A 22,913-nucleotide genomic window follows, 5' to 3' on the forward strand; every position below is an offset into this window, starting at 1 on the left:
ATAAGTGTATCAAAGCAACACATTGTACTTAAACTTACACAATGTTATATGTCAGTTATATCTTAATAAAGCTGTGGAGGGGGAGAAAACATAGGGTTATACTGAGAATGCCAACAGATTAACATAGAGGCAGCAGCAAACTTGCTAAGAATTGTGGGTAGCGTATAAACAATGAAAGGAAATAAAACAATGCTGATTTGAAAAAATTGGGGGGCCTTGGGATTTTATAGATGTGGCTTCAAATCTGACTTTACCATTTATTAACTGTGTGACCTTGGGGCAAGTTATTTAGGTTGTGCACTGTCAACTTCCTTGTCTCTAAAATTATATGTATCTCATGGTTGGCATGTATTTTAGACAGCACGCAAAGGATCTAGTGTGGCATCTGGGGCAAAATAGGGATATAATATTATTGCCTATTGCCAACTTCTCTTCCTTATGTTCAGCTGGTTCCTAGAGTAATCACTCCCTACTGGGGCTTCTCCAATATGGATTATCTGTCTGAAGCCCACGGAATCCACTCACCGGGAACACGTTGACAGAACATTCTTTGCCCCTGCACGCCCAAATTCTGCTCCAACCTGATGGGCACACCCAGTCCTCAGATCCTTGACTCACCTGAATGATCTATACCACCACCTATGGGATCTGTTCTTGAGAAACTGAGGCAATCAGGAGAGCAAAGCGAGTTCATCTTTTGGGTCAGTTCTGTTCTGTTGGTGGTGACTACACAGACCACACCCTTAAAAAGGATTCTGAGGCTGAAGCAAAGCTCAGAGGGGACTTCTTCCTGAGGTCTGCCATCCCCAGAAGAGTAGGGGAGAGAAGGCACACGGCGGCCCCTCTCCTGATGCCAACTCAGCAGGACCTGGCTCACTGCCCTTCCTCTCCTCCACGAAGCCCAGACACAAAAGAACTTTGTAAATTTCCGGCCTAGGGAAGACTGGGCATTCCTGAGTTTAGCAAGTGGTTCTAAAACACTCTGACTATCACCTCATCCTGGCTGCTCACAGGAAGCCCTTCCGATCCGCTACGAGATGGACCGGGTGACAGCCACCCGACTTCCAGGCATTGGAAACAGCTGGCACAAAGCTCTAGCAACCCTGCCCGCAGGCTGTCCGGCACAGAGCGGTGCTACGTCCACTTTTGGAAGTGTCTCCACGCCGCACGAGCCTCTCGGCCTGCCACCGCTTACACCAGCGAGCCAGTGTTCCCCTCAAAGCTCAGTGCTGTTAGCACCACTAGCGCTCTGCCTTTTTGAAGAGGCCCAGCTCTTCTTAGACATTTGGCTGTTTCCGTTTCTTTTGTTTCCACATTTGCCCGACGGCCTGCCACTGTTTCAGTTTTGCAGTGGTTAACAGAATGGCTCCAGGCCCAGGCCCCGCTCTGCGGCTTCTAGTCTACGCCTGCTGTGAGGATTAAGTAAGTGGGCACAAGGAGCCTCGCACAGGCCTGCCTGCAGTAAGCACTGGTCATTCCTGTCATGTGAAGGGCTGGAGGACATGCAGCTCAACGGCAAGGGACCGTCCTCCAGCCGTGCCACAGGCTAATTTTAAGAAATGTGGCCGTGGTTCCTTATTTTTCTTTCAGACTGTGTGAGTTCATCCATGTCACCTTCAGTCTTTTCCATTCAGTTGGGATGGACACTCAAGGATAATGGGCCCCATTTGGATGGTACAATCTAGAAACATGCCTTTTATTGTAGTGTCTCGCCTTCTCCATTTGCCTAAGTATGTGTACTGGCCACAGCTTTACTGCCAAGGAGTGTCACTAGGGGATGCAGCATGAGAGTCACCTCCCTGAGTCTTCCAGTAAAGGCAAAGTGGCCCTGGATGCTAATGAAGCAGATGAAATAAGATCCCCTCTAAGAGTCAGACAGTGTTAGAGAACCGTCTCTGGTAGCTGCGCTAGGTGAGCCCGGCTTGTCCGCGGTCAGCAGAGCCAGCGTTTGAGGCTTTGCCATGGGTCCATCACTTTTCTAAGTGCTTTATGTGCACTGACCCATTCGATTGTCACAAAATCCTATGAGGCAGGTGGTAGTATTTTTTACCTGCCCTTTATAAGTCCTGTCCTCTGAGAGGTGAGAAGCTGGATCCCAGAAGACACAGAGCCCTGAGGTCACCAGAAAGGAAAGATGGACATGAACTGGGAGCAGATGTGGATTCAACTAGAAAGAGAATATAGGCTTCTCAGAGATTCAGGCCCAAAGGTCTCTGGGCCAGGAATAAGCCAAAGTTGGGTGGCTTGAAGGAGGAATTCCAGACTCTGCCTAACCATTGAGCTTTGTCTCCTAAGCTGGCCAAAGCTCTGCTCAGAATGGACTTCCCTAAAGGTTTGCTGTGAAGAAGTCTGCTGTTGGAGGTGGTGTTGCCGTGATTAATCATGTGACACCCTTGTCTTCAAGGCCATTGTCTCGAGAGAGAGGCTGCACCCAGATCGGCGGGGTAGCAGCGAAGTAGGCTGGGAGCTGCATGGCCTCGGTGAAGCTGTAAACCCAAAGGAGCTAGAGGCAAGCCCCACCCGTGTCAGGGGGTTCTACAGACAGTGACTTTACAGGATGCAAATCCTGCAGTTGGATCCAGAGTTTCCCAACCACAACGCAGCAAAGCATGCCAGATCTCTCTTTGCCAGCACCACTGATGTCATGCAACGACATAAAGTGTAGGCAAATATCATTGTTTGGCTTCGAAAGAAAGTTTAGAGCCAGGTAGAAAATGTCTGCACCTTGAAGGATATTTAGGCACTGTTTCCAAGGCACTTTCAGCCTGATTGTCAAACCATTGGTAAATTTGTGTGGTTCTGTATGAAGTAAAAACCTTCCCTGGGTTTTTACTTCCTCCACTCCCATTTTGACCCAGGTGCCTCCTGATTTCAATCCTGTGGCAAGTACCGAGCAGTAAGCACATCAGTGATGGAGGAGAGAGGAGGTGGACAGCGAACTCTCAGAATGTTCCCCAGGCATTAAATGCTTCAGAAACCTCTTTCATCTCTTTTACCACAAATGATGAAGTAGGAAGAACAGAATGATAAACCCTTAGGGCTGGAATTTACCTCCCAGACCATCCGGTTCAATCTCTTCCTAAGACAGACGAAGGCTTGGAAGTTCCGAGACCATAACTGGCTTGGCCGCCCTAGTTAAAGACTGAACCAGCAGGACTCCAGGCTCCTAAGGTAGGCTGGTCAGAATTCAGGGTTCCACATTGCTTAATAGATGGGTAACATCTTGGACACCCTCCACCCCAGCCCATAAACAGAGAATCTTCAAATACAATTTGGAGTGTCTAAAATGTGCAGAAATATGCACACACACACACACACACACACACATACACAGATGGGGTGGGGGTGGGAATAGATTATTCTCCGGTCCTCCTTTCCAGAAATAGTTCCTACAATCAGGAAGAGGTTTGCCACTGAGACTGGAGAAGCCCTTTGCGTTTACAGTCTGGTCATTCTGGAGGGGTGAGCCTCGGACTTCTCAGCTGGACGGTAATAGCTGATTAATTCAGGAAGCTTATTTAATTTGTGACCAATATAGCTCTGCCTCACAGAGAGGGGGCCATGCTGGCAGATGCAGAGACCAGCTCCCCAGATGGAATAATCTTTTTCTTATTAATTTGCTGCATGTTGTTTCTCATTTCTCGCAGTCTTTCCAAATATGTTACAAACGACTACATGCTCCGGGTCCTGAATCCACTACTGCCGTAGCTTTGAAAGGAAAGGAAAAAAAAAATTGTTGACTATAAACTGCAGCGAGCTTTCCCGGCACACATTTTTGTGCTGGCTTTTTAAATCGTCGTTGCCATCTCCCAAGAGATGGCTCCACCTGGGAGTACCCATTGCTCCTGCGTTTTTCAGGAAATGGAAATCTAGATGGTTTGAATGATGTTTTCAGGGCCCTCAAAAGAGGTAGTGGCACGGCTGGGACTGGAACTCGGTTGCAATTTCTTGGGCTGGGCTGTCTTCCTATTGTCTGGAAGAGTACACAGCAGGCTGACTGTCTACTCCCCTTCATCCAGAGATTCTCAAACTCAGGTGGGCATGAGGATCGCCTGGAGGACTTGTTAAAAACATTGGTTGCTGGCCCTGCTCCCCCTGAGCATCTGATTAAGTCTAGGGTGGGGCCTGAGAACATGCATTTCTAACAAGTTCCTGGAGATGCTACGGCGGCTGGTTGGAGGGCACACCCTTGCGGACCATGGCTTAGTCCAATGGGAGGAGAACACGGGTAGTACTATTTCCAAGTAAATGCAGCTTGGTACCTTTCAGAGGTCTCTGATGTTTAGAGGCTTTCTACTGTTTTGAACCTTTTTCATCTTTTCCCCCTTGATACACATCAAGTTCAAGTTTAGAAACTTATTATTTTTTAATGTTAGTGCTCAACGGAGAATGTTGACTAAATTAATTTGAATGTGTACCTTAGTACCTGATATGGATTTTTCCAAAATGTGAGCACTTAAGCTAGACAAAAGTCTTTCCCCTGGGTTCAGCCATCCTCTGCAGACCAGCTCCTGGTTTCTAGGAAGCCATGGGAACAGCGTACAGTGCCAAAGTGCAGTGCTGCGGCGGCCTCCTCGGGGTGCTGTCTAAATGCAGAGCATGGACCTCAAACTCGGCCTGTCAACCAACTTTTTTGTCATTGTTGTTTGCAAGCTTACGGTTGTTAACACCCTGTCACTAACTACAGTGTTTCGTGTAGGGTATTTTAGGACACAAGGGCTTAATTTTGCAAAGGAAAAGTACTTTTGTTTTGCCAGATATAAACAATTAGCAGCTCACACTTAAATATACAATGAATGTAAAAGTCCTATTTGTTTATTTTGCATGTGTGTGTGTGTGTGTGTGTGTGTGTGTGTGTGTGTGTGTTGGGGGGCTGGAGATAAAATTTAATTAATTGGAATGAAATTGTTTTTACAGTTCCATGCTACTGACATTACCAAACATATAGGGTTATTGTTTTTCAGAAAAGCAAATGTCAGGTTGGGGAGCTTCTGATTTAGTGTCTTGTGCCCAGCAAAGAATTCAAGGGGTTTGAGGTCAAGGCCTATGGAGATCCTGCAGAAAGCGCCACGTGAATGGCTCTTTTTCTTAATGAGGAATACAATGGATAAGGTCACAATATTTTTCTAATATTTAAACATGTTTTTCAGGCAATTTCCTACATCTATTTACATAGCAAAATGTAAAGATGTTGCCTTCTTTTTTTTTTCCTACAAAGAATTAAGTGGTGGCTAGAATTGAGGGACTAGATGAAGAAACACAAAAGCCTGGGGACAGAGGTGCAGGCAGGGCATGCATTAGCTGGGATGGACCCAAAGGCTGGCTGGTTTAGAGTGGCCACACCTACTCTAGCCACCGAGCTTGGCTCTTAGGTGGAGAATTCACAGGACCAACCACCTGTTAAGCTTATTGAAACCAACAAGAGTCAGAGTCCCAACTATTCCTCCCCTCAAACCAACCAACCAACCAACCGACCGACCAACGTTTAAAACAAGTTAAAACAACTCACAGCTTAAAAAAAAAAAAGAAAAAAAAAAGGCCCAGATTCCATCATTAATTTTGCTGTTCAACATTTTTAAGTTGGATCAAATCTGTGGATCACTCTTTCCAGGCTAAATACATCATCTACCTACATTATGTTCATAAAAGTTTTTCTGATGCCAATTATTAACATTCTTTACTTAACAACGGCTTACTGAAATGTGCAGCCATTTCCGCTTTAACTGACTTAAAGGACAGGCTTAATATGAGGTGGACGTGGAGAAGACGTGTCTGTTTTAATCACGCCTAAGCCTTCACGTGGCAGGGGTGCTGGCCAAACTGAGCCCAGGCAGAAAGGCTTCTATCGCAGTTCATAAGGTGTGCAACATTTTATCCCACGTCTAGTAACCATTTAAGTGAATGAGGGAAAGCTTAACACTGATGCATTCTAAGAATTAGGTCACATTCTCACTCAGAACTGTGCTATTCATAGAATTAGTATAGCTAATAAAAGGACTTCATAGGCACTGCTAATGACCAGAGGCTTATCAGTAAGGGGAAAAACAATAGATAAAGCAACTACCTGGGTTATTTTCAGGCACCTTAATGATTACAGAGGTTTCGCTGCTTACCCAAGGAACAGAGTACAAACTGGCTACTCCTGCTAAGTTCAAGTTAGTTAATTCAGTAGATGTCTCCATGTTTTGTTTGCTTGTTTCTCTGATCTCACCTTTGCGTCACGTTTACCAAACTCCTTTACTCCTTTAACTTAAAGGGGTTTGGACGTCACATTGAATTCTCACTTTTTTTTTTTTTCTTACTCAACCCTTTCAAAAATCTTCTAGTCTTCCTCGACTGCGAAAATCGGTTAAACTTGAAATTTTGCCAAAGTTCTAATTCCATGGCTGGGCTCACGCCTTGCCTGGCAGTCGGGACTCCTCTTAGAGGTTAGAGTATTTTGCAAATGCACTGGATGGGTTAGGATCGAGTAATTCCTCTCACTCGATCTGCTCTCCCACACCCAAACCACAAGCCTATGTTTGTTATGACTTTCTTGATCCTTATTTATAAGACAATACAAGAGGAAACCATGTGTGTGTGTCTGAGATAGAAATGATACATTGCAGAGATATAGTTCACCACGTTCTGCCATGGGTTGTCAGTGTTCAAATGGGGAGTCGTAAGAGTAGGAACAGATGCTTTTTTTTCCCTTAATGGCCCTTTCTCTCATTAAAAACCCTTCCATTTATTTCCCTAAGATTTGGTGATAACTTTAAACACTTTAACTCAATTACCCAGCGGCTTGGCAGCCATCTCAGAGGCAAATCTTTTTAGAAATCCTAGCAAACTGTTAGACCCTAGGTTCTGTGATATAAAAATCTGCGTGTCCCACGGACAAAAATTAAATCAGTGCAATGGAGACAAGTACATAATGCAAATGGCACCATTCCCAAACCAAGGGCACAGGACCTGCCTCTAAATATTGAATGTCTGTGTTTTCTTTTTATTTTTTTCAGTCACTGACTTTCTAAATTTGGGCCAATTTATCCTTATTATCCCTAAGTAAACCTACTTTGAATTTTTTTTAACAGTTATTTTATAATCAAATAGAGTTGGCCAGCCCTGATTCACAGGTCCTGATGTTGCTAGGACACACAGCTTAGTATCTGATGAAAGGATATCACTTCAAAAGGGAAAACTTTCAAGAGTCCTGGAAAATGACAATCCCATCTTCCACTGTGGAAGATGGGCCCAATCCTAGAGCTTCTTGAAAGCTCACAGACTGCAGGATTGGCCTCCTGGGCTTTGAAAGAAGCATCCTCTCTGGAGGGCTGTGCAATGGCTAAACCTGGTCTGGTTGGTCTTAAAGCAAGGGACGCACGTATTTATGATAAAACACGTTTGCATGTTTGTTTTACAGTGAAGAGAAAAAAACCCAGAACCCCCAGATTTTATGTACTTTGAAAATATATTTAAAAACATTAAAAATTCTATATTTAAAACATATATTATATGTTAATTAGTACACTTAAATAGAACTTATATTTACAATAGGCTTCTGATGCGATTAAGTTTTAATGCCAATTTTTTTCAATAACATAATTATATAAATATACTAAAATACAATAAATATTTTTTGTTTGTTTTACATGGTGAATAATATCTTTACCATAGAGAGAACAAGGCCACAGACATTTACTTACATTGTCAACGGGAATCACCATAAAAAAGCAACAGGCCTGCTGCCATGCATGAAACACTCCTGCCACAAAGAGACCACAGCAAGACTTTAAAATAAAAACAAAACAAAACAGAACCAAAATGAACAGCAACAGAGGAAGAGTTTAACAAAATAAACCTTAGGTCAACGTAAACCACCAAGCATATGACTGTGATGTAGCTTATTGAGTAAGAGAGTGCCACTGACCACACCATTGCTCAATGTCTCCTACTTGGCCGCTTAACAGATCTGGCCTTTGCAGGACACTTTAAGACCATGATGGGGACTTTTTTTGTTTTGTTATCATTTTGTCCCTCGAAAGGAGACTGTGAAAAATTAACAGACAGCAGATACTCCAAGGGTTCATTCCATGTGAAAGATAATTACAAAGATATTCTTTTCAAACAACACAAAACAAACCTATGCTACACAAAAGTATTCCTTCTTTCAAAGACAGGTATTCATATGATGCTGTAAAAGATAGGCTCGTTCTAAATGAAAAACTGAACAAGTAGAAATTATTTGCTGATGGTATCTTCATTCCCTGGGTCACGATGGACAGCCTCTCTTGTTTCTCCCTCACCCTACTAAGATGCAGCAATTTCTTGAGGCTTTCTGCTACTCAAGGACACTGGTCCAGGACAGTTTCAGGTTTGCACAATGGGCTAAATAAGCCTTAGCACTAATTTTCCCTGGGATCCCTTTTACCCAGGACCACCATTCCAGGCTCCCAACTTGATTTCTCCCAACCCAAGATGGCAGAGGTAAGGCAGGGGCCCTCTCCATGAACAGACAGGATGGATGGGAGGTTGCCATTGCCTTCACTGTGGGCAGCAAAACCTTGTCAGCTCTGTCTTCCATCGAGCAAGGAGCCTTCAAGCCTTTGGTGTCCTGGAAGGGCAGACACCTCCCGAAGTCTTGTCTCTGGACAAGATTTTTCTATTGGTAGCCATGGTCATCCAACCTGAGTTTGGGGGCCTTTTCCTGTTCCCTTCCCCCCTTTACCAAAAGTTCTCAAAAGACAAAACCCTGGTTTCCTCAAGTCTAATTTCAAAGCAGTAAGTGTTCATGCAGCAAACATCTCCCATCTCATTGCATCAATTTCATGATCACGATGCCACACCTGTGGTTCCGAAACTGCTCCAGGCTAATCCAGCTTTATGCATAATTATCCAGGGATGGAGGGTGTGAATCAGCTTGAGCGTGGTCCTCCAGCGAGAACCTCTTAGCACAGTTAGATAATGTAGGCACTTAAAGCGCGAGGTCCAAACAACTTGACACGTGTCATTCCAGAGCCACCCCTGAAGGGTCCTTCAGAGGCCTCCCTTTTGGAATGTCTCAAGTACCCTTCCCCACCCCCACCTAGACCTCAGCATGGCCACTCAGAAATTCTTCCTGCACCGCCCAGAAATGATATGTCAGCTCCACACAGCCTCCAGGTGGCTGTCCAGTCTCATTTCACTGGCAGTGTGGACTCCTGCTCTGATCTAGGTGTTTCTAGGTCCATACAGAACTCCACCTCTCACTTGCAAGGCAGTTTTAAGCCCTACCATAATTTTTTTAAAGCCTTACAAAGATTTACCCAAATGTTAACCCCTCACCTAAAAGAATCTATTTTCCCCCTCATCTAAAAAAAAAAAAAAAAGAAACGAAGAAAAAAAAAAAAGAAAAAAGAAAAGAAAAGAAATCACTGTTCTCCATGCTTCTATGAGTGCCAAGACGTGACAAAATTTGTCCACTCACTCACAGCAGTGGTCAAATTCAGATGCGCAACTGATTTTCCTCCCTTAAGGGAAAACAAAACAGAAAGGGGACCAGAGGGGGAGGGGGGGAAAGAATGTGCTCGAAGTAAATGTAGATCTTTGGACCAGAGAAGCTTCCCCTGACCAAGGCCCAGCGGGGGAGGGGGCGCCTGGAAGGTGCGTCCGTCATGGGAAGTGGAGTGAGCACTTCATTCGTTTGCCTTAATTTTTATTCGCTTTCCGGTCATCTGATTGACACGACCAACATCTCAAAAACATCCAACATCTTTTGTCAACCAGAATATAGATGGAAGGAATTCTTTCCCCATCCCTACACCCTGTGGGAACTAAAAAACAAAACAAATGAAAAAAAAAACACAAAACAAACAAAAATATACCCCTCCCGTCCCCCATCCCCTAAGCCAGTAAAGCAATGACAACAGCACCTTGACATTGTTTTAATTCCAACGCTATCAGAAGTTAAAGCAGTAAAACAGATAGAGTACTAACAAGAACGAAGATACTTACTGTCTAAAATGTAAACGGAATGTTTTGGTTCAAATTTTTGTTAGACTTTTTTTCCTTTCTTTTTTTTTTTTTGTCTGTTTTCTGAAAGAGGACAGTTTGTTATCAATTCACAATGAAAGCAGCATGCAATTTATTAGTAGTATTTTTTAAACTTTTTTTTTTAAACGTTTTTCAATTCTTGGCAACGGCAACAAACCACAACATTTTCGAGGAATGTAATGCAGACGTTTTAAAGTTGTGCGCAAAAAAAAAAAAAAAAAAAAAAAAAAAAAGAAAGAAAAAAGAAAGAATGAAAGAAAGAAAGAAAGGAAGAAAGAAATGACTGTTTCCCTTCTGGTCATGGAAATGTCCAATAAATAGATTGTAGAGCCACTGGACTGTATAAACTTCATTTATACATGCAGTTCATAAAATTATTTTTTTTCTTAACTGAATAATTTACCCTGTTATGTCTATATACAAATAGATAATTTTTGTCTCAATAGAATCTATACAACATAAAGCCACTATCTTCCCCTCTTAATGGTCAGTGTACACACACAGGAAGTGTCTATCCTTATGAACCGCCAGCCAATTCTCTTTTTGCTATCCATGGTGAGGGCCCGCACGTACGACTGGGTAGTTCGGCACTGGGAGTTCCAGTGCCTCTTGTCTATGCCCCGGCAGCCCTCCTTTGTGTAACCCATGGGATTGCACTTGGTCTCGTAGAAGTACTGCTTCAGCTGGCCTTTGGAGACGGGGACTTTTTCAAGGACCGTGACCGTCCCGCCCGACATGTCCACGGCAGTCTTCTTATCCGCTGCCGTCACCCACTCGCTGATGCTGTCGCACACGCTCAGCTCCCCGCGGCGGGCGGGGTCCGAGTGGCGCCGGACCCTCATGGACATGTTTGCAGCATCCAGGTAATTTTTGTATTCCTCCAGCAGAAAGAGAAGAGGGGGCTCCAAAGGCACTTGACTGCTGAGCATAACCCGGGACGTGTACAGGTCCGCGTCCTTGCTGCTTTCCTCGTTCGGCCGAACTTTCTGGTCCTCGTCCAACAGCTCTTCGATCACGTGCTCGAAAGTGTCGGCCAGCGACGTCAGGCCTCTTGAACCTGCCTTGGGCCCATTCACGCTCTCCAGAGTCCCGTGGGTCCGCACACCTGGGTAGGCCAAGCTGCCTTGTCCTCGGACGTTTGCTTCTTTCATGGGGGCAGCCTTCATGCAACCGAAGTATGAAATAACCATAGTAAGGAAAAGGATGGTCATCACTCTTCTCACCTGGTGGAACTGTAGGGAGAAAGCAGAAACAGGACACAAGACTCTTTAGGACTTTCTTTGGCAGGGACACAACGCAGCCCTCTGACTGTAATTCCAGGCCATTCTGCCGGGTCAGGGTTTTTGATGTCCTGGTGATAAACTCCAGCTGCACCAGATACAGGTTAACGTCAGCGGTGTGCTGGACGGGGCTTAATGTAAACCAGGGACGGGCCGCCTCGGCCCCAAGATTTAGCGTATAAACCCGAGATCAGGTGACTCCGGAACAAGCGACCAAAACCTTCGCTTCAAGTGTACCTGCTTCCTCCCACTTGAGCAGCTTTGTTCAGTTTAATTTTGAATGATCTCTGCTCAGGCTGTCACAAGAAACACAACACCAGAGATGTAACTAAGGAACCACTGCAAGGCTGATAGGAATTTTTTTTTTTTTCAAGTTGGCAACATGGTCCCACTGCAGGAACGTGTGACAGGAACAGTCGTGGCCTCTGAGGTCTGAGTGGGCCTCTCGAGCTCTGGGCTCCTGAGGCATGAACAGCACAATAAAACAGAAGTCAGGGAGCTACCAGGAGCCTTCCCATTGCCTTTTTTTTTTTTTTTTTCCTCCTGTAGAGATAATCTATCAGAACCAAGGAGAAAGATCATTTCATCAAGCCATCCTGTCTCACAGATAAGGACAGCGAAGGCCACAGAGGACTCGCCTCCTGTAAGGAAGGAAGTTTCCAGTAGAACTCAGGGCTCTCAATTCCAGCTCCAAAGTCTTTCTACTACACCTGGGTGGTCACAGGGAAAATGAGTTTTGCTTATTCCCAAACAGAAATCATTTTCTACACACTGATGTCAATGACGTGTCCATGCCTGGGGCAGGTATTATGAAAAGAACGTGTTGGCTTAAGAGAGAACTGGAGGAGCCAGCATCCAAAAGCTCGGGAGGCAACTTCAACCACCTGCTATATGCACATCCAGCTTATCCTCCACCAACGCTCTGAGCCCCTCGCCCCTTGGCTCTTCTGGCTTATATACAGACCCATCTGAGAGAGCCCAGCTTCTCTACTTATTGGAATGTGGCCTGTGTGTAGGTGTGTGTGCAAGCTCGGAAGTCACTGTACCTTTAGGAAGTTGAGTGGCAATGTGCGCGTTTTAGTACGGGGAGCTGGTGCTTCTTTCTGCACTTTTGAAGTTTTCTGTGAAGTCCCTTAACAGCACACCACAAAATTAACCTTTTCCTGCTTGCCAGAGGGTTGCTATGCTCTAAATTTGGTTCTTGCATCTGCAAGCATGCTCCATGAAGCCAGTGAGAAGGAACGGATAAGCAAAATGAAAACCTACCTACAGACCAACACAAGGTGACCATCGGACGGTGAAGGACTTCAGAATCACTTACCTGAGGCATCGTGTCCCTGAGTAGTAAAGACAAGCATCTCCCCCCTTCGTTCCAACACTCTAACTTTATTCTTACTTCTCAGCTCTGGAGTGAGGACTTAACAAAAAGACACGCATGCACCACACAGCTGTTATGTTGTTCCAATCGGCAGGAAAGGGGACTGTTTCCTCTGTCCACGAAGTGTCACTCAACAGGAAGGTAATCTACCCCTAGCCAGTAGGTCATATCGCAGAAATAGCTGAAACTCTGGGAGTGAGAACCCAGTGACTCTGTTCTCCACTTTCATCAGAGATCATATTTTCTACCACTCCCAGACTTTGTCACCATCACGAACACTAGCCAGTGTCCTGGTAGATTCACTCTCGCTTTGTGCAAATAGCAAGCAAGCTCAGAGCTGCTTGGAGCACATGGGCTGAGGTTGGGAAGGGCACACCAGTTTGAAGAGAACACAGCTATCCATTCTGCTAGTACCTGCACTTTTGTGGATGTTCTGCATTCTGCACCATCAAAGAAATGGATCCTCCAAGGAGGTTTCTATTCCTGGCAGGCAGTATTTACATCACTGAATGAAGAACCCTTTCTCCTAGTGTTCCCAGTCCAAATTAAAACAACCCAAGGGGCACCTCAAATGTAGGCCGATGGAAAAAAGGCAAATTTAGAATATTTTACTCCAGCCCTCTCTGTCACACTGGTACAGATTTGCTGTGATCAGCCATCTTTTAATGCCATATTTTAATACTCAAAGATACCATCTTTATAAAGCATACCATTTTATGTACCGCTAAGATATGGAAAAAATGCAGCCAGTTAAACTATTGTTTTCTTTCTTACTTAGAACTGAAAACAGTTCCTTTAGACTTAGTTGGACATATTTTATCATATAAAACTTTTGTGCATATGTAAAAAAGAAAATTAAGCAAAATAAATTGGTTAAGGCAATGACAACTATATTGCAACTGCTGCAAAGCCAATGACAAAAAAAAATGACATCAACTGTAAGACAGAACCCAATTTCAGAGACGTCAAAAAATGAATAAGAAAATGTGTATCTTAGAATTAATGAAACAGAGTAAGAGTAAATTTTGTAAGTATTTACTAAGTGCCCATATTACTCACTGCTTAAAAGGACCCAAGGTACTGAGACATCTTAATTGTTTATTACCCCTATCGCAGTAATGAGTCTTTTAATGATACATTTTTTCTATACTTGGCTTAAAGAAGTTTACCCTTTAAAAGTTACAGCCTTTTACTTGTCTCATGTACCCTTTTATTAATAACTTTTCGGTTACCAAAGTAGTACTTTATCATTTTCTCATCAGTTTCACCAGTAAATATTTCAGAGGAACAAACAGCATCTGAGTAAATATTACTTGTCTTTCATCCTGACACCCAAACAGAGATTCAGCAATTAACTACCTGGTGATAAAGCCCAGCCCCCATCCACAGCCCTGCCCCCGAGTGACATCTCTATAATGCTAACTGCCTACTGGCTTATAAGGCCAATACTTTCTGTCGAATCAAAGTTACTTCCCAATTTTCTGTTTCTGACAATGGTTTCTTGATGCTTTGGGACCACCCAGGCTACAGGCTAGAAATCTCGGAATCAAGTTAGATAATACATTTCTGATATAGCCTACAAATCCAGTCAGTAAAGAAGTCTACTTGTTTTTTATCTAAAATATCACTCCTGCCCATCCTGTTTCTCCATCCCACCACCACCACCACCTAGGCTCAGCCCTCGCCATCTCATTTTGATTCTAATGCCTCCCTTCCCAATGTACATGACATTCTTTCTGCTCCATTTATTTAACTCTGAGGACCACTGCCTGCCTAACCCCTCAACTTACCATGCTCTTATACAAAAACTTGCAATGACTGTTCCACCAGATAAAATCTAACCTCTTTTACCTGGTTTTTGACACCCTCCAAAATCTGGCATCACCCAACTTAGCTCATTTTCTCATGTTATTCAATGCTTCATCACCTCTGCTCTGATCAGGCCACTGTCCTCGGAGCCCCATATACATTATTGCCTAGAAAGCAACTTGCTCCTTTCTTCTGGCAAATTCTTTTTTCTCTATCTACTAAATCTTACTTATCCTTCATGACCTGGTGCAAGTATCAAACCACACATGCCACCTTCCCTAATTATTCTAGCACACACTCCCCTCCTCCTCCTCTAAAATTCTACATGACATCTCATTTAATACTTCATTCCCTACTCACGTGTTCAAATTGTTGTTTGGTTCCCCTTCTTAGCTTTGATCATAGAAACTTGGTTCTAACATGCCTAAATCTTTGGAGAGCTTTCTTTTAGAGGAAGACTGAATTGTCTGAAATTCCATCTACTGAAGAAATCAAGCCTTAAAGTTGAAGGGTCTTAAACGTTTGCTAATTATGGTCAGTCTTCAGTTAGATGATCAACTCTCTGAGGGACTGGATCAAATGTGATTCCCCCATGATGCTTAACACAGATGTAATATAGGTAATAATATAAGAGTGCTCAGTCAAAACCCACTGATGGGTCTATCGGACCATGAGGAAACCCAGTTCTGACATCATTTTCATAGGAAGCTTTTCCATTTGGAAAGCACCAGTGAACTCATGCAAATTATTAGGTCAAGTACAGGCTGGGCTAAATTCAAATGATAAGTTCTGAAGTATTTGGTAGATGGTAATTATCGAAAGTGAGGAATCTCTGGGGTTTCTCTCTAGGGTAAAATTTTACTTAAATAATAAGTTTTCAAAAGCAAGTAACACTATAACATAGTACTTGCCCCTACTACTTCCTGTATAGCTCTGTTTCTAATAGAAAACTTGGAAAGGGGGCAGTAATCATAATACTAATAATTACAGCAAAATTTGGAAGTATCACTCTTAATGTCCCCTTTCCCTATTTACCTCTTCAATGAGTAACTGTATATACCGTATTAGGAAACCATAAAAGGTTAAGTAAGCGAGTCGATGACGACTCTTACATTTTAGCTCTTCAGATGAGTCTTTATTATAAAAGAAGATAAAGAGGCTGTGCAAAATTACCAAGTAGATCGTTAGTCTATATATCTATTTATACATAATAAAATTCACTGCTGCTAATTCTGTTCCAAGGCTTACAACAATCAGCTCAGCCACATCTATAAAATGCTAGGAAGGCTGTTTTTAGCCCCATTCTCGAAAAATTAAATATAGTGCACAGGGCTGAAAAGGAAATCAGCAAAACAGAAATAAGGTTTAGTTTTAAGCATGACTCACAAGGCTTAAACGTTCAACCCGGATGAATACCCATGACATCAGGCTGTACTAATAACTTACATCTGTCTAAAAGGCCACAGAACATTTACAAACATCATCTAATTTGACTGTCACAAGAAGAAAGGACAGGTATTACATAGATGAGACAATTACTGTTCAGAGAGGTTAAGTAACCTATCAGATATCACAAAGCTAAATGGTTACCTGCCTCCTTGTCCAAGTTTTTACCATCAGGACCATGTTTTAAATGTTTTTTCTTTGTTTAAAATGTTTAACTGCAGGGAGGGGAGAAGCTGTGCTAGGAAAGGTGGTCCAAGAAGGAACTGGTTTGCTGCAATTGTGTGTAATCTGGAGCCCAACTTTCTAAAGGCAGCACCATTAAGTTAAGACTTTGACCTTTACGACCCTTCACCTTTAAGGCTTGATTACTTCAGCAGATGGAATTTCAGACAATTCAGTCTTCTTCTAAAAGAAAGTTCTCCAAAGATTTAGGCGTGTTAAAACCAAGTTTCCGTGGTCAAAGCTAAGATGGGAAACCAAACAAGAATATGGATAACTCGGGCACTTAGGGGGAAGAAATACAAAGCTTTGTTCCCAGTCCCTCTAGGCTTTGTCTATAAGCATGTAGTCAAAGAAAACACAGTTTAAAGATATGGTTGCTCAAGTTAGACAGTCCTATAAGCAACCAGGACAATGGCAAGGTTGACTAAATTATCAATATATAATTCTTAACAGTGATGCAAATCTAGTAAGAAGCTACGTTAATGCAATCTTGCAAGTCAATATAAGTAATCTTTAATTTGCGCCCAGTTTCACTACATGCATAGTCTTACTGTTGTCATTTATCAGACATGGAATCTATTTCCAAGTCTTACAGTCTAGGAGGGAGGTAGGACGTATATGCAAAGTAACCAAAATACAAATGGAGAAATGACCCAGGAAAGCACAGATAAAATTCTATAATGAGAAAGAGGCTACTTCCAGTTAGAGAATGAAGAATGCTTTGTTGAAGAAAGTAGTAAAGGATGGAAAGGATTTAAAGGTACCCAGAAAAGATGCCTGTGGATGGACTGCAGCTTGGTTAAAGGCACGGAGTACATTTCTGGAGAGAAGAGTTCTGGAATAGTGAGAAAGAAGAGTGAATGACGATCAGGTTTTGGAAGATTGAGGACGATGCTAAAGAGTCTGGACCCCACCATACAGGCAGGGAAAAATCAATGAGAATTTCTGAGCCAGAGGAATGCTTCAAAAAGCCCAGTTTATCACCATGTACAGGAGAATTGAAAGAATGATATACTGGAAGGGGCAAGTCAATTCACTGATTTTATTCTTAGTGGCTATTGAGCTTTGAAAATAAATAAAGGAGTTACTTAAGTACGGAGTTGGGATTAAGGGCATGGATACATCTTTTAACTTAATCCATGGAGGGACGGATGGATGGATAGATGGGTGGATTTATTTTCAGGCTTAAGTTGCCAGAAGCAAAGGGGTTAGAGAGAAGTGTGCAGAGCTGGGTGGTAACCACAAGCCATGTCTGGGTTGGCCAAAGGAACAAAGAGGAGGGAGGTGGAGGGAAGACAGGAATATAACTCTGATTTCAACCATGATGACCCTGAACTTGGATTTCACGGCTTAGCGCTTTTAATTCAAAGATTCCAAATGCTTTGCAAATATTAAGTAATTAAGACTCATAGGACCCTAGAGGTGCAGGTAACTATAATTATCCCCATTTCGTACAGGAGGAAAGAGGACCACAGTTTTTAATCAACTCGTCCATGTGCTGTGGATCCCTTGATAGAACAAGGTCAGATCCTCCGATTCCAAAGGAAAACTAGGACTTCATCTCCAGGGACCAGTTTCTTCCATCGCTCTGCATTATTTCTGTATTGCTCTCCCATTAGGGATATACTGCTTAGCCAACAAGACAAAACAAAAACAAAACCCCTCACATTCCTCAAAGAAAATAATGGGGAGTTGGAATCTACAATTAAAATGGAGGGGAAAAAGCTAATGATCATTACAGACGCTCATCTCCTAAGTTCCTCTAAAAATGGAATTTTTAATCATAATGTATTTTATGTCCAAGAGTATCCAATTACACTTCCTACAAAGCACAACCCTTCATACTAGAGTACTCTCTGATCCCGAGTGTGCCCATGGTGTTGAGTGACACTTAGGGACATGACTTGGCTTCACTAAGAGCTTCAGACAAACTGCTGGCTCTTAGTTCAAACCTGGAATGATACAGACTTGTAAGGAAACATGAAAAACAAGGGTACTTCTCTGAATCATACATCTGATAGGTAGAGTTACATACATATTTGATAGAAAGCACCATAGCACTGGTCCCCAGTGAACTCCTTCTCTTCCCCACCCCAGTTCTGAAAAAGGGTTTTTTCATTGGTCCTGTTGGACCTACCTTACCCAAGAGTAACACTAGACCATCTTCTCCACTAGGATAGGGATTGGGCATTCTCTGAATGACCATAATTCGTGCAGTACCTTGTACAAACTAGGTTCCCACGCACGCTGAATGACTCAGTTCCCTTTGTGCTGGTAATATTTGCATAGTATTCAAGGAGGCGCAATTAAACTAAGAGCAATAAGTCTTCAAGTGAGCTGTAATGATGGAGTGAATTTTGGAGTAAGAGATAGAAAATGTCTGGGCAGAGAACACTGCTACCCACCCCGCCCTTCCCCTTCCTGGCATTCCAACCCAGGTACTGCTGCCACCATGCAAAGGTCTCTAAGTGCTTCGATAACTACTGCCCTAGGAAACCTACTAATGTTCTACGGTAACCAAGGGAGGATGCCTAAAAACTGGAGCCTCCCAGAGCTGGCAGTTTTATCCATGCTCTGCCCTGTTCCTTTTCCCGTCTACAAAGAATTATACTGCCCCAACAGCACACATCTCTAGTCCATAATAAGGAAGCCTCAAACATACACAGATCACTTGCATATCAAATGAGTAGACTGTCGAGAAATGCTTTCTAAATTATTTTTTTTAACCACCAATTTTTAGATTACAAGAACCAAATGGCAGCTAACATCCAATTAAAAAGCCTAACCTCTTGAATTAGGATTGTTTTCTTTAGAATTTCAGGTGGAATCTGTCATAGTGAACTAAAGTTCATTTTTAGCAATGTTCTAACTATTACATTGCCAAAAGCAAAGTATTATTTATCAAATTCCCAAAAGTGGTAGACAGTAGCATTAATTAAGAAGATATTGTCTACCTGGTTCCATGAAGTTTCAGTGATCCACTGTGTAAGGAAGGTCTTGAAGTAAGTATCAAGTAGCCATCACACATTTAATGACAGGGGTTGATTTCTACAAGTTTTGTGAAATCTTTCCTATAAAGGGAAAATGACTTTGGAAATAATAAATAAGGAGATACAAGCTTCAGTGCAACACTGACATTTAAGTTATATGGAAACATACAGACTTTGAATTTACAGAAAAATTTCAAGTACAAAATTCATCTTATGCAACCTAAAGCCTCAAACTTCAGATAATTTTTGAGCATTAGAGTTATAAATTTAAGTGTATTAATGCAATTTCTGTTAGTAAGAATACAACAACTAAAAGAGAAATTTGTGGGGCCAAAATTTGGTTTTGGAAATGTAGGTATGGGATAAACGTCCATGGGCTGCAATTAAAGGAAGCCTTGTTTCTGAAAGTGTGACCCGCGAGCCAGCAGCATTAGCATCACCTGGGAACTTACAAGAAATGAAGACTCTCAGCTTCCCCTCTTGTATCCCACCCACCCCAGCCACTGAATCAGGATCTGCATTTCAGTAAGATTCATAAACTGCAAGGCGATTCATAGTACAGTTGAGAAGCACTGGACTAACATGATAAAGAGAAAGAAAGCTCCTGAAGACACGGAAACAAAAGGGTTAACGCCGACTTAAGGATTGTGGTGCATTCTGAGCGTCTGCCATGGGCTCAGCTGTCATCTTTTCTCCTTGGTTCAACTTGTTTCACTGGGACATTTATTATGTGGGAAAATATTTTTGCTTTTGTGATGTTAAGTAAAATCTGGGTTCCCTTTATGTCAACTGGCTTTTCCACTATTGTGTTTATACCATCAAGTGTAGGATACCTATAAACATGACAGGCTGAATGAGAATTTATAGGGTACTGCTGATCTAAATCGGGACTTCCACTCAATCACTAATTTTTATCTTGGTGCTACAAGGCAAATAGAAGCATAAGTGGCCTCCCTGTTCATTACAGTCTCAACATCACTCACGCGATCAGAATGATACTGGAAATGACATGACCAGTAAGAGCCGCTGGCAGATTTCCAGACACACACATGAGCGTTACTTTCAGTCAGATGTCTCTGATCCTTCTGAGTTCTTTCTGTCCTGAAATGGTGAAACGCAGACACAGGCAGAGAGAACTGATTCACCCACTCAGTGGAGATTTCTTATGTACAGGCTTGCCCTAAAACCAACAGATCCAGCTCTGTCCTACCAAGTCCTATGAAGTTAAAACAGAAAACAAAAAGCTCACAAAATAAAACAACAACAGTGCCATCGATAACAACAAACCCCTAAAATATATTAGTGTTAAGTATCAAGCACCAAAATCCCCTCTCCAAACCCAAATCTGTTTCGCCTTCCATAAGGTACCAGCGGCAACCTAATTTCTCATTTGGGTTCCAACATTTGGGATCATTTGCTTCAAAACTAAAGCACCGAAGATGGTTTAAAAAAAAAAAAAAGATTTCCAAAGAAAAGTAAAACATTTGAGATGAACAACATTATCAGGGAATTGATGGGGTCGATTCACAAACAGAACTGGAGACTGGTCCACGCTTTTTACGAAGGACTGCAAAAATGGCTAGTTTCCAAACCCCCAAGAAGTCACCAAGTTCACCAGTACAAGTGCAAATGACTCACACTGGGAACCCTGAGACTGCTGCGGTTAAGTCACTTGCAGATGGGTGGGGCTGAGACGACACAGGGCCCTCTTTCCCCCGGTAGCATCCCCAGTGCTGCTGGCCTCCACCTTGAGCCCCACAGAGCCCAGATGTCAACACAGCTAAGGGACTGCCTCCCCAGTTACAAACTGGGCGTACCTACTAACAAGCGATGTTGTGAAAGCACGGCAGAGCACCGTCTTCCACGTTCCCAGATTCGGGAATCTATCTTTAAAAAAAAAAAAGGTGCAAGGTTGACACAACTGCATTCTTTGTCCCTAAGGGGAGAATATGCACTAACTCAAACCAGAGGATAAAGAAAATCCCCCTTTAAGAAATGAAGTTCACCATAATGTAGTGACTGAGAACATGCCAGAACAGTTACCGTCGGAGGGGAAAAAAATAAGGAAGAAAGTTAAGACCCATCCGTCCCATTTCAGTCTCTTTCTTCAGAACTGGCAATTTCAAACCAACAAGTTGCTTTCAGGGTGCAGTTGGACAGCAGAGTTCCTGCCAGGGGATGCTACGGGAATTCTGACAGCTGTTAGCCAACACCCCCTAGACACTGTCGCCACACAGACACACTCTTTGTGGACCCCAGAGCTACAGTAAAGCTTCCCAGTTTTTCCACAGATGGTGCTCCGAAAATTTCCATACCCAGTGTATGCCTGTGGTTAATTAGTTACCTGAGCAATTTCCATTATAGAAAGAATATCTGTATATAATTAGAGCCAGCTTAGGTTCCGGCTAGAAGGTTTCAACATCATTAAGTCGGGGTAAAAAGAGAATGGGGTGGGTAATTCTCACCTGATGAAGAGACCTCTCTCCAGATTAGACCCTAGCCTCGGGAGTATGCAGAACATTAACTTTAAAAAAAGAGAGAGAGAGAGAGAGATGGGGGAAGAACCTGGACAGATAAGCTGCCCCTGGAATCAAAAGATTAGCATTCCTTTAAAAGCTACAACCAAGAAATCCTAGGGGAAAGATGAAATTAGTAGGAGAAGGCATTTAGTAGCTCTCTGTCGCTCACCTTTATGAGACCATTTTCTGAATCAGTTTGTTAAACTCCACTGAAGCACAAACGCACACATCACAGCCCTTCTTCTGCGATGCACAGCCACACCAAACAGGAGCGTGTGGGCAGAGGCCAAAACGTGTGTGGACACGCCACCCTTTCTGCAGCAACGCCGTGTTCTGCGCGTTAACGAGGATTAACCTCCTGCACACATGGAGAAAACTGGTGGTTCCACACATCGAGTTGTCCTTCGGGTTATTTTTGCATCCAACCCTATAATTTCTTTTAATTGCTTACCGTAAAGCACAGAGAAGTGCTCATTATTCGTAGCTTAATGCAGGAGCAAAAATAATTGAATGCGCTCCCCCGCCCACTGCGCTACCCCAGCTCCCAACTCTTCTAAGTGTCACTGTTCATCTGAATAGCAAGCACAAGGAAGCCTGTTCCAGGGCCCTGTACATAAGGAGCCATGTGGACGCTACTCCAGAAACGGGCTGCGCTCCAGAGCTACTATAAAATACAGGGAAAATATTAACATCTCAGATGACAAGAGATCTACATGGCTGGTCAGAAAAGATCCACATCATAGAACGCACCTAAATGGAAACATTCACTTCTGTGGCTCCATGAGTATCAGGGCTGTGAGAACATCTGTTTGTCTCCATCCTGTTTCATTAAACACTGATTCCTACAGAAGACATACAAACTCAAATGCCAACGTATTTAACCTAAGCAATGGGATGAGGGCTGTGTTTCTACATACTGCCCTAAACAAATACGGTATTAGTCGTGGTGTATATGGGGGGTATTCTTGGAAGATGCCCCGGGGAGCTGGATAAATAAGCAATACTATACTTCTCTTTTTAAAAAGTGATTTATAGTAATAGTTAACATTTATTAGCTGTGAGTTAAATAATCTGATTATTGATGGTTAACAGCTGAGAAAACTAAGGCTCCCAGAGATTCTGTAAATTGCCCCAAGACCATATGCCTGGCATGTGGCGGAAATGGAATCTGAACCAGGGCTGGTTTGCATGCTTCTTTCCATACGGGGTCAGATGTGGATGTGGTGTCTTACGTTTTGAGGGAGGTCTATTTGGCAGA

General features: G+C 42.9%; 1 protein-coding gene across 1 annotated transcript; it reads right to left on the minus strand.

Moving 5' to 3' along the window:
* Positions 1–7,436: 7,436 nt before the first annotated feature.
* Positions 7,437–22,151, minus strand: BDNF (brain derived neurotrophic factor). Its single transcript, XM_006195083.3, is given in 3 exon segments — positions 7,437–11,243; positions 21,825–21,844; positions 21,847–22,151. Coding segments are annotated over 3 exon segments (987 nt in total). The 5' UTR covers positions 22,049–22,151; the 3' UTR covers positions 7,437–10,478.
* Positions 22,152–22,913: the final 762 nt, after the last annotated feature.

The sequence above is a fragment of the Camelus ferus genome, chromosome 10, assembly GCF_009834535.1.
Source record: "Camelus ferus isolate YT-003-E chromosome 10, BCGSAC_Cfer_1.0, whole genome shotgun sequence".
Lineage (NCBI taxonomy): Eukaryota > Metazoa > Chordata > Mammalia > Artiodactyla > Camelidae > Camelus > Camelus ferus.